This window comes from Octopus bimaculoides, chromosome 28 (assembly GCF_001194135.2).
Source record: "Octopus bimaculoides isolate UCB-OBI-ISO-001 chromosome 28, ASM119413v2, whole genome shotgun sequence".
Lineage (NCBI taxonomy): Eukaryota > Metazoa > Mollusca > Cephalopoda > Octopoda > Octopodidae > Octopus > Octopus bimaculoides.
The window spans coordinates 17241378-17253122 of NC_069008.1; the positions used below are offsets into that span (position 1 = coordinate 17241378).

At 40.1% G+C, this 11745-nt stretch overlaps 2 protein-coding genes across 2 annotated transcripts in view; one reads left to right on the top strand and one right to left on the bottom strand.

The window, feature by feature from the left end:
* Window positions 1–6604, top strand: part of LOC106875314 (UDP-glucose 4-epimerase) — an 8165-nt gene extending 1561 nt beyond the window's left edge. The window contains exons 3-9 of the mRNA XM_052977506.1: window positions 129–277; window positions 934–1110; window positions 2195–2375; window positions 3221–3306; window positions 3436–3513; window positions 4303–4417; window positions 5326–6604. Coding sequence (XP_052833466.1) covers window positions 129–277; window positions 934–1110; window positions 2195–2375; window positions 3221–3306; window positions 3436–3513; window positions 4303–4417; window positions 5326–5393 — 854 coding nt within the window. The 3' untranslated portion in view covers window positions 5394–6604. The remainder of the gene's footprint in view (window positions 1–128; window positions 278–933; window positions 1111–2194; window positions 2376–3220; window positions 3307–3435; window positions 3514–4302; window positions 4418–5325) is intronic.
* A 1383-nt stretch (window positions 6605–7987) lies between these two features.
* Window positions 7988–11122, bottom strand: LOC106875316 (zinc finger protein OZF). The gene has a single exon (XM_014923404.2). The coding sequence runs from the start codon at window positions 10675–10677 to the stop codon at window positions 9274–9276; it is 1404 nt and encodes a 467-aa protein (XP_014778890.1). The 5' UTR covers window positions 10678–11122; the 3' UTR covers window positions 7988–9273.
* Window positions 11123–11745: the final 623 nt, after the last annotated feature.

The following is an 11745-nucleotide window of genomic DNA, read 5'->3' on the forward strand; positions in this document are numbered from 1 at the left end:
TCTTCATCATCACCATTTTTTACAACCATGTCCCATGCTGGCATGGGTGGGGACAGTTTGACAGGACCCAACGTGTGGGGCGGTGGTGGTGGTTGTGATGAAAATGTTGGTGTTGGAAGTGCCATAGTTTGTTTTTAACCCTGAATCTCTTCTTGCTCTGCAGCACAAGTTCTTCTGTGTCATTCACCTGGCTGCGCTGAAGGCTGTCGGAGAATCGTGCGAACTACCTTTACTTTACTACAAGAACAATGTTGGTGGTGCCCTCAACTTGATAGAGGTAAAAATTTCAGCAATCAGAAAAAAAAAAAGAATATTGATAAAACATCCTTGAACTCTTTTGTTACCATATTTCTGTTAAAATCCTCTGATTTTTGTTTCAATTAATTTTGAAAATAATGAAGAAATTAGTGAAATAACTTTGTCATTATTACCTCCGCCTTAACGAAGGCATTGTTTTCAGTTGACTACGTTTGTCCATGGACAAAATATCTCAAGAACCGTTGGACGCATACAACCAATCAGAGTTCACCTTGACCTAGTTGTCAAGTTAACAAACACACTCTAGATGAAGAACGGTGTTGCCAAGTTATGCCTGATTTTAGGAGACAAGGAATTAGATAGATCGGCATCTATACCTATTATCGGACGATTATGTTTGGTCCCAGAAGATGTGCACATCCTTGATATATAAATACTTATATATTCACTTACATGTATGTGTGTGTGTGTGCATGTATATATATACATATACATATCTATGGATTAAATAGACCAAGAACAACTTCACCCTCATGCAGATCCTCTGGGACCAAACATAAGAGAAGTTATGCCCATACTGGAGCCCTAATCTTGTTAAATGCTTTTCCAGTTTTTTTTAATTTGTTTTTTTTTTAATACATATTTTTCTCTTACCCACTCTTCTCTCACTCAAAGGTGATGACAGAATTTGAAGTGTTCAAAATTGTTGTGTCCAGTTCCGCCACGGTCTACGGTGTGCCTCAGCAGTTACCCCTCACTGAATCCCACCCGACAGGCAGCTGCATCAACCCTTATGGACAGACAAAATACTTCATCGAGGTCATATTAACTGACATTGCAAAGGCCGACCCCGTAAGTTGCCATGATTCTGTTTACTGTTTGTATTCTATTCAGACCAGTGTCCTCCTCTTGATTGTTGCTTCGACTGTGGTTCGGCTGTTGTTTGCTCCAGCCGTCTTCAGGTGTCATCTGTTGAACTCCTTTGTTAAGACTGTTCTATATTTTAGAGATGATGAATTTTGTGTATCATTTACATTGGACGGATGTTTGTCCTCATCTTGTTTGTTCTCACCACAACGTTTCGGCTGATTTACTCTCCAGCCTTCATCAGGTATCTTGATGGAATTTTGAACCCAACCCTGGGTTCTCATTCCTAAGGTATTTTTTTTTCCTAATGTTATTATTATTATTATTATTTATTCAAGGCACTACCTGGAATTGAACTCTGAACCTTGGGGTTAGTAGCCCACGCTCTTAACAATTACCGACAGGCATATAGTGTAACGATTAAAAGCGTGGACTACTAACCCCAAGATTCCGAGTTCAATTCCAGGTAGTGTCTTGAATAGATAATAATAATAATATCAGTTGATATTTTGTGAATCACAAGGGGGTGCTCAAAAGGTCCTGGCTTTAAGGGTATCGCAAAAGGCCTGATGAGCGGCCCAACATTCTGGATTCTTTTTTTACAGGGCTTAGAAAAACTGAAGTGTGAATCTGAGAGCGGGAATATGTTGAATAAAATCCTCTTGTATTTTCTTTTACCCAAAGCGAGGAACTTTGCAGCCCACCCCTCTCAAATCTTGGTGCTTTGTTTAGCATATTAGATAAAGATATTGGTTAGTGCAATTCAGTCACCTAAAGTTTTTGAGTTCAATTCCAAGCACGGCATATTCTGTGTCATGCTGAATTTCTCTCCTGAGAACAGCATTAAGGTAATGTGTGTCTGTGGAGTGCTCAGCCACTTGCACATTGACTCCATGAACAGGCCCTGCCATTGTTTGGATCAGCTGCAACCCTCGTGGTCGTAATCGATGGAGAGCCAGGCCAGTCATAATGATGATGACAATGTCCATGATCCAGCCATGCCTTCCACTCTAGAATGCAAATAATTTCTCATTTTTTGTTTTCTTCTCTCTGTCTGTGTGTCCTTTAGCGATGGAGCACTGTCATACTGAGATACTTCAACCCAGTCGGGGCCCACAAATCCGGCAGGATCGGCGAGAACCCTAATGGTATCCCTAACAATTTGATGCCCTTCATCGCCCAGGTGGCTGTGGGTAAACAGAAGGGGGTGAAAGTCTACGGCAATGACTATGATACTCCTGATGGCACAGGTGAGTTGCACTCGCACTTCACTCATACTCTCACTCACAATCTCTTTTACACTCTCACCCTCTCATTTACACTATCATATCTCTCACCCTTCACTCGCACTCACTCACCCATCACTAGCTCACTCTCACTCACACTCTTGTCCTTCACTCACCCTCTCACACTCTTGCCCTTTGTTCACGTTTCACTCACGCACTCATCCTTCACTAGCACTCTCTCTTTCTCTTTTACTTGTTTCAGTCATTTGACTGTGGCCATGCTGGAGCACCGCTTTTAGTCGAGCAAATCGACCCCGGGACTTATTCTTTGTAAGCCTAGTACTTATTCTATCAGTCTCTTTTGCCGTATTGCTAAGTTACGGGGATGTAAATACACCAGCATCGGTTGTCAAGCGATGTTGGGGGGGACAAGCACAGACACACAAACATATATACGACGGGCTTCTTTCAGTTTCTGTCTACCAAATCCACTCACAAGGCTTTGGTTGGCCCGAGGCTATAGTAGAAGACACTTGCCCATGGTACCATGCAGTAGAACTGAACCCAGAACCATATGGTTAGTAAGAAAGCTACTAACCACATGATGGCCACTCCTGCACCTATATATATATATATATTTTTTTTTTCTCTCCCTGTTTATTTCTGTGTTCCTTTCAGATGAAGAGCATAGGCTCGAAACCTAAAAGACTTTCTCACCTTCCCGAGCGTTAAACTAATTCATCTGTTTGTTGTTTACACACCCGTCTTCATCTTGTTTTTTTTGTAAATTCTCACAATACATATATATATATATATAAATCTGATTGTAGGTATGTATACACACATATGTTTCTATAATTTGTCTCCAGGTGTCCGAGACTACATCCATATTGTTGACTTAGCCAGTGGTCATGTGTCGGCCGTAGAGAAGTTGAAAGAAGATTGTGGACTTAAAGTAAGTGCTTTTTCTTCCGTATTTACCATTTTCTACATATTTATTGATTTTTGTCTCCTGTAATGCTGTATTTTGTCCCTTTTTCTATAACGGTCCATTTGAATCACTGTTTGGTTCTGTTTTCTGTAGGTCTACAATCTTGGAACAGGCTGTGGCTACTCAGTATTACAAATGATTGAAGCTTTCAAGGAGGCTAGTGGCAAGAAGGTTAGGGTTTGCGGTTATCATCATCATCATCATCATCATCATCATCATCATCATCATTATTATTATTGGTGGCTAGCTGGCAGAATCGTTAGCACGCTGGGCAAAATGCGTAACGGTATTTTGTCTGTCTTTACGTTCTGAGATCAAATTCTGCCGAGGTCAACTTTGCCTTTTATCCTTTCAGGGTCGATAAATTAAGTACGAGTTGCATACTGGGATCGATTTTACCGACTGGCACCCCCCCCTCTCCCAAAATTTCAGGTCTTGTGCCTAGAATAGAAAAGATTACCATTATTATTAATATTATTGGTGGTGAGCTGACAGAATCGTTAGCACGCCAGGTGAATTGCTTAGTCGTATTTCACCTGTCTTACCTCCACCTTAGCAAAGGCAGAAGTATTGTTTTCAGTTGTGTTTGTTTGTCTGTGGACAAGATATCTCAAGAATTGCTGGATGGATTCGGATGGAACTTTCAGGGATGTTTGGCCCCGTGACTGGAACAAACTGATTAGATTTTGGGATCGATCCGGTACCGTTTTTTTGGATTATTTTTCTTGTTTTTTACTTAATTTTTTGAGAGCACTTCGGTTCATTTTTAGTATTCTCGTTTGTGAGAGCAGTCGAGTTTATTTCAGATATTCTCATTTTTAAAAATCATCTGAGAGGACATTGGTGATTGCCTTGTCGGAGGTTTGCACTCTCTGAGTGCTCTTGTTGTTATTTATTATTATTATTATTATTATTGAGGTTAACTTTGCCTTTCATCCTTTTGGTTTCAATATGTTGTAGATTCCTTACAAAATAGTGGAACGTCGCAAAGGTGACACGGCTTCGTGTTATGCAGATCCTTCTCTCGCTGCCAAAGAACTGAAATGGAAAGCTGTCAGAGACTTGAAAGAAATGTGTAAGTAAACAAATATATTTTAGCAAATACCGAATGTTGTTGTTGTTGTTGTTGTTGTTCTGTTTTTGTAGTCAGGATCTTCTACTATAATAGAAGACAAGTGGCTTCTACTTATAGCCACGGGCTGACCAAAGCCTTGTGAGTGGATTTGATAGATGGAAACTGCAAGAAGCCCATCGTGTATGTATGTGTGTGTATATGTTTGTCCCCTCACCATCGCTTGACAGCCGGTGCTGGTGTGTTTACGTCCCCGTAGCCTAGCGGTTCGGCAAAAGGGACCGATAGAATAAGTACTAGGCTTACAAAGAATAAGTCCTGGGGTCGATTTGCTCGACTAAAGGCGGTGCTTCAGCATGGCCACAGTCAAATGATTGAAACAAGTAAAAGTATAAAAGAAAAAGAATATATATATATATATATATATATACGATAAAAACAAATAAAAATAAATGTGCCAGTGGCGCATAAAAAGCACCCACTACACTCTCGGAGTGGTTGGCGTTAGGAAGGGCATCCAGCTGTAGAAACTCTGCCAAATCAGATTGGAGCCTGGTGCAGCCTCCCGGCTTGCCGGTCCTCAATCAAACCGTCCAACCCATGCCAGCATGGAAAGCAGACGTTAAACGATGACATAGGCCAGGTAAAAATACTAACAAGGTGTATTAGGTTGACACTCAGGAAAATATGAAGTGGTTGGCATCAGGAGGGGCATCCAGCTGTAGAAACCATACTAGACAGAAGAGCTTGGTTCCGTCTTCTGGCTTGTCCGTTTCTGTGAAACCGTCCGACTCATGCCAGCATGGCAAAACAGACATTAAGTGGCGATGGCGATGGTGATGATGATGGTGGTGGTAGTGGTGGTGGTGGTGGTGATGATGATGATATCTCTGTGTTTGTTGTATTTACAGGTGCTGATTTGTGGTTATGGCAATCAAAGAATCCAGACGGGTACGAGAGTACGGAAAAGAAGCAATAGACTGCAATTGTCCTGACCTGACCCGACACGACCTGACCTCGATTGATCTCTCTGCTGACCTTACCAAACCAAAATAAATAAAACCAGACCAGACTTCATCTTTTTGACTCGTCAAACTCCATCATACGCAGGGTGTGGGGCCTCTATCAACACACGTCTTTACTGCTACATATATGTGTGTGTGTATGTATGCATATGTATGTGTGTGTATATATTTATATATGCATATGTATGTAAACGTGTATATATGCATATATATGTATGCATATGTGTGTGTGTATGTATGCATATGTATGTTTACACACACACAAAATATCATTTAAATAGTCTGTTGAAAATCCCTTTAGATAGAAAGTTGTTTTTCTTGTAGCCAAAAGAATTTTTTGACCGCGTTATTCTACTAATTAGTTATAACTTTATCTACTTCGAGTTCAACTATAAAAACAAATTATTTCACACTCTCTCAAAGTTTCTAAAATTCCCATGATGTGTGTGTATTCTACTGGTCAAATGGCATTACTCTGCTAACCAGTCTTGGTCGGGTCTCAAGGTCAAACTTACATAACAGGGGTCAGCAGTTACAACAATACAATGACAACGACGATGACGATTATAATAGGTCCTCAAACTTAAAGGGACAGGAACTTCTGATTTGCATAGGGTCCAGTACTAAACTTTTGAAGGCATTTGAAAACTGGGCTGAATATTGGAACTAAATAATATATTTTTTGGTGGGGGGTTGTTCTTCATTTTATTCTGAATGTATTCCAGGGGAACGGGAATGGGGGTGGGGAGATTAATCAGGGAACTTTTGAAGGGAGAGAGACTTAAGTGGTGGTGGGTAGGCAGGTAGTAAGGGACCAGATTTTATACACACACATGAATATAAATACATATATATAAATATGTGGTTATACGAAGGCACATGGTCTAGTGAACAGAGTGCTGCCCTCATGATCGCGAAGTCATAGTTTCAATTCCTAGACTGGGTGGTGCGTTGTATTCTTCAGCTAATTCTCTCCTCCTCCTCCTCCTCCTATTTCTACTCTCCTTCTGCTGTCCAAGTCTGGTTTTCTATTTTTCAAGGCTTATATATTTTTCTTATTTGCAACAGCAGCATTGCTAAATAAATTATTAATAAAAATACATTTAAGAAAGAAAAGAAAATACATTTATAGAAAAGCAATAAAAAAATTTAAAAATTGAGAAAATTTTCATATTTTTGTTTGAGAAATTCTTTTGCATATATATGTGAGCATCTATGTGTGTGTGTGTCAGTGTGTGTAATAAAACAACTCCCAGTCTCTGAGAAGAACAGGACCAAAGTCCTAAAGGCAGCATCGGAGACGACGAAGAGACGCTCCAGCTGGGTCGAGCCGAAGAGGAACAAAACCGTTCGAAGACAATATTTTCGTTGTTAATGCCAAGGGAAGTAACTCTTGCGTGAGGCATTGTGATAGTGTTGACGTTTCACCGCTACCATGACAACCAACGTTATTTCTCGAAGTTCGGAAGCTGAGTCAAGGAAGAGGAGTTCCAACTCGATGGAATCTCCAAGCAGAAGACATGAGAGAAGGAGACCTCAACGTGGTCACTCTATATGCTAGAAATAATAGCCTAAATTTCCTTCAATCTACATGCTTCCAACTGCTTCTGATATCCATCTGCCCAAATGTAGAAGTGTGTTTAACCCTTTCGATACCAACCCGGCTGAAACCCCCTCTGGCTCTGTAGTACAAATGTTTTGTTTCCATAAGTTCTGAATTAAAATCTTCCACCAAACCTTAGTCACAATTTATGTTCCTAAAACTAGCTTAATGATAACTAAGTTATTTTACTAAATTCTTTGTTCTGTTTAAAATTAATTGAAAGAAACAGAGCATCTCAACAGAAATATGGTAACGAAAGGGTTAAGAAGAGAAAAATAATTAGCAGAAGACCTCAACGTGGTCATTCTATATGCTAGAATGACTGGCTCCCGTACCTTTGGCACATAAAAATCACCATCCAAATGTGGTCGATGCCAGCCCCCTTGACCCAACCAGCTCCTGTGCCGGTGGCATGTAAAAAAGCACCATCCGAACGTGACTAATACTAGTGCCGCCTGACTGCGCTGGTGGCACTTAAAAAGCACCATCCAAATGTGGTCAATGCCAGCCCTCACGCCCCGATTGGCTCCTGTGCCAGTGACACGTAAAAAAGTACCCACTAAACTCTCAGAGATGTTGGCATTAGGAAGGGCATCCAGCTGTAGAAACCATGCCAGATCAGATTGGAGCCTGGTGAAGCCTCCTAGCTTGTCAGACCCCAGTCAAACCCATGAAAGCATGGATGATGACGATGACATTAAGGGACAATCTGGATAAGGTTGGGTTTTCAGAAAAAGAAATCAGGCAACTAACTTGCACACTCCAAATACACCCTGATCTCAGGGCCATGCACCCTGTCCAGTGATCTTACTTCAGAGACCCTTACTTTAACTCCAATTTGGTTGCTTGTATTTGTGATCCCACTCTTTCAGGTGTTGCTGGTTAGTTACATGAATGGGAGACCCTGCGCGAATGATGTAACAACACCCTGTGAACATTCAATAGTAACTTTTATTATTTCACCATACAATATTTAAGTTGGTCATGAATTCGTTCTGCAGCATTCATAAATAATTGATTACAAAAGCCCTGCATTGAAGTTTGCCAAGACAGGAGATAAATAGACACATTAGATTCATATTGGCCACGTATAATGACAACATGTCCGGGAAGAGCAGGAGTTGCTGAAATGACTATTACAAATTGTAAGAGTGTGGGGAATTGGACCGCAGGTCACCACATACTGAAAATTGGGGCTAGAAACAAGCCTTTACATGACCCTTGTACCATGACATCCCAGAAGGCTCTAGAATGACCCATCACGTGAAGCCTGGCCACTGATTAGTCGGTAACTTGGCCTCACAGTGTGTTATAAGCTGCACCAGATACACATCATCATCATGTATGGCAAATGAAAGACAGAAGATGGAAGATACACAATTGTTTTGAAACATCTAGCATCGATCCCGCATGGGTGGCACACTCAACAACTTTTCTTGCTGTATTACGAGTTCATTTCTCTTTTTTTCCTCCCATCTGGGATTTTATTTTTGATCTTCTATATGAATGAAGATATTTCCTCCATCTGGCTGCTTTTCTTTCTACAAAATGAGAAGATACATTGCGGAACAGTCAATTTAACGAGTTGTATCTATTTATCACCCAACGAGATACATCTGAACCAGTTCTTAAGTGCTCCACCTGTGAGGGATCGATGCTCGATGTGTCGAAACAACTGTTGTGATCAATAAATTCTCGTATATTCCATCTTCCGTCTTTCATTTCATATATACCTAACGATCAGTCTGAAAGTGACTGTGGTTCACCAGTAAGCTACCAGGTGTAAACCATTTGTTTTATTATCCATTATATATATCTATCTAAATATATATAGTAATCCCTCACCACATCGCAGTTTATTATTTAAGCTTACGTCAGTTCCTCGGTGGTGTTGGTTTGCATTTATAATAAAATAAATGTATACAAATTATAAAAATAAAAAATATACAATACTGCTTCTACTTCATGGATTTTCACCTGTCGTGGAGTTTTGGATTGTAACACCCACGAGAGTAGAGGGATTACTGTATTTATACATAGACATGTGAGGTAAGAAGTTTTGCTTCCCAACCACATTGTTCCCAGTTCAATCCCACTGCATGGCACCTTGGGTAATTGTCTTCTACCGATCATTTTAGTGAGTGCGCTTGCACTCAAGCTTGTGCACGCAAGCATGGAAAAAGCATATGTTAAATAATGACGACTACCCAGATATCTGTCAGTGAGACCAGCTATTTTCCATTGTGTGTTCTTTTATGCTTTGTTAAATAACTTGTTGAAGTGAAAGATTTTCTACATATTTCACAATTAAACAAGTTTTCTCCAGTGTGTTTTCTTCTGTGTTTGGTTAAATGACTGTTACAGACGAAAGATTTCTGACAGATCTCACAATTGTACGGCCTTTCACCAGTGTGACTCCGTTTATGCACCGTTAAGCTAGAATTATCAGAGAAACACTTCCCACAAACGTCACAGTGCAGTGGTTTCTCTCCAGTGTGCATTCGTGTGTGTATTTTTAAGCTACTGTTTGAGACGAAGTATTTTTCACACACATCACAGCGATAAGGTTTCTCTCCAGTGTGGCTACGTTTGTGAACAAAAAGGTTAGAATTGTGGGTGAAAGTTTTGCCACAAGTCTCACAATGGAATGGTCTTTCACCACTATGGATTCTTCCATGTGTTGTTAAATCACTTTTATAAATAAACGATTTCCCACAAACTTCACAACGAAACATTTTCTCTCCATTGTGAATTCTTTTATGAGTTGTTAGAATACTGCTAGAAGGGAAAGATTTTCCACAGACTTCGCAGGGAAACGGGTTTTCTCCAGAGTGAGTCCGACAGTGGATGACAACACTAGATTTCTGGGTGAAACACTTGCCACAGATTTCACAACTGAAAGGCTTCTCCCCCGTATGAATTCGTTTGTGCCTCATTAAATCCTTGTTATCAATGAAATATTTGCCGCATATCTCACATTGAAAACGTTTGTCTCCTGTGTGCCGACGTTTATGAACGATAAGGTTAGAAGTGTGCGAGAACGATTTCCAACACATGTCACATTGAAACGGTTTTTCTCCAGTGTGAATTCGAATGTGTTTCGTTAAATCACTGTTAAAGACAAAAGCCTTTCCACATATTTCACATTTAAGCAGTTTTTCTCCGCTATGCATCCTCTTGTGGGTCGCTAAATTACTGTTTGAGACGAAATATTTCTCACACACAACGCAACGATATGGCTTCTCTCCAGTGTGGCTACGAATGTGAACTACAAGATTAGAATTATCAGAAAATGATTTTCCGCATATTTCACAGTGAAATTGTTTTCCCCGAGTCTGTATTCGACTGTGTTTTGTTAAATTACTCTTACACACAAAACGTTTCTCACATATTTCCCTGTGATATCGTTCCTCCTTATTGTGTATTTCTTTGTGTTTGAAAACTTCATGTTCTGAAGAGAACGTCTTCCAACAAACATCACATCCATATTCACCAATATTTCCCCGTAACGATCTTTCTTCGGTAAATGTTCCCCAGCCTGCAGGTTCCTCATCCCTGTCTGCCTGTGGAACAACCCTATTTATAGTGTTAAATGCAGTTGTTTTAGAAGTGTCCAAGTGCTTAACGCCCTCCATAATCAATATTCTCGAGGAATTCTTCAAAGACGAGAGATATGTCTTTGGGGTTAACCTATAATGGTTTGCGTTCACATCTTAAATACCACAGACCTGGAACCCACCAAATATAGATATCTTTTCTACTCACCGGGAGAAATGTTTGATTCGAAGTAAAGAAGAAGAGTCAAGAAAATTCAGATCGATTAGTTGTTGTTAATTAAAAGTCATTTCCCACCAAAACAGGGAGCAAATTAATTAAAGATGTTAATTCTGTGATGAAATAAAATATTTAATGATGAGGTTGATGGAACATATCGACCCAAGAACACTCGGAGGTTGACTTTATCTTAGCTACAAACATTAACGTTCACCTGAGCGTGAGATAAATACTAAACAAGTCATCAATTAAATTATCTCGACTAATTAGTAGGCGGTGCCTTTGAGGAGTTTCTTGTTTGAATGATAGCGGTGTCAGGCGTGAGAAGTCCCTGGCGTAATTTAATACAGCACCAGACCAATAACAGCCTACTCGGGACTCTAAATGTCCCGCTTCACTGGGACAGCCTAAATTATCTTTTATCTTTTACTTGTTTCACTCATTTGACTGCGGCAATGCTTGGGCACCGCCTTGGAGGGTTTTAGTCGAACAAATCGACACAAGATCCTTTTTCTTAAACCTTAGAACTTCTTTTGCTTAGCCGCTAGGTTACGGAGACGTAAACACACCAACAGTGGTTGTCAAGCAGTGAGGCGAGACAAATAAAAACACATAAATATATACAACCATTTGCACCGAATACATATATATATTTATGTCGGGCTTCTTTCAGTTTCCATCTACTAAATCCATTCACAAGGCTTTGGGCGGTCCGAGGTTATAGTAGAAGACACTCGCCCAAGGTGCCAAGCAGTGGGACTGAACCCAGAACCATGTGGTTCATAAGCAAGCTACTTACCACACAGCCACACTTAAAATATAAAACTCTGAAAATTGTTGCTGTCACAGTTTTTTTTTAATATTAATTTTTGCCATTTAGTAGAAAAATCTGACATGGAACGTTACTGCTGGTTTGAGTTGATTCTTTG

What these genes read in the sequence shown, in the direction of transcription:
- LOC106875316 (XM_014923404.2), bottom strand. Translation starts at nt 10,677, where the DNA reads ATGGAGGGCGTTAAGCACTTGGACACTTCTAAAACAACTGCATTTAAC.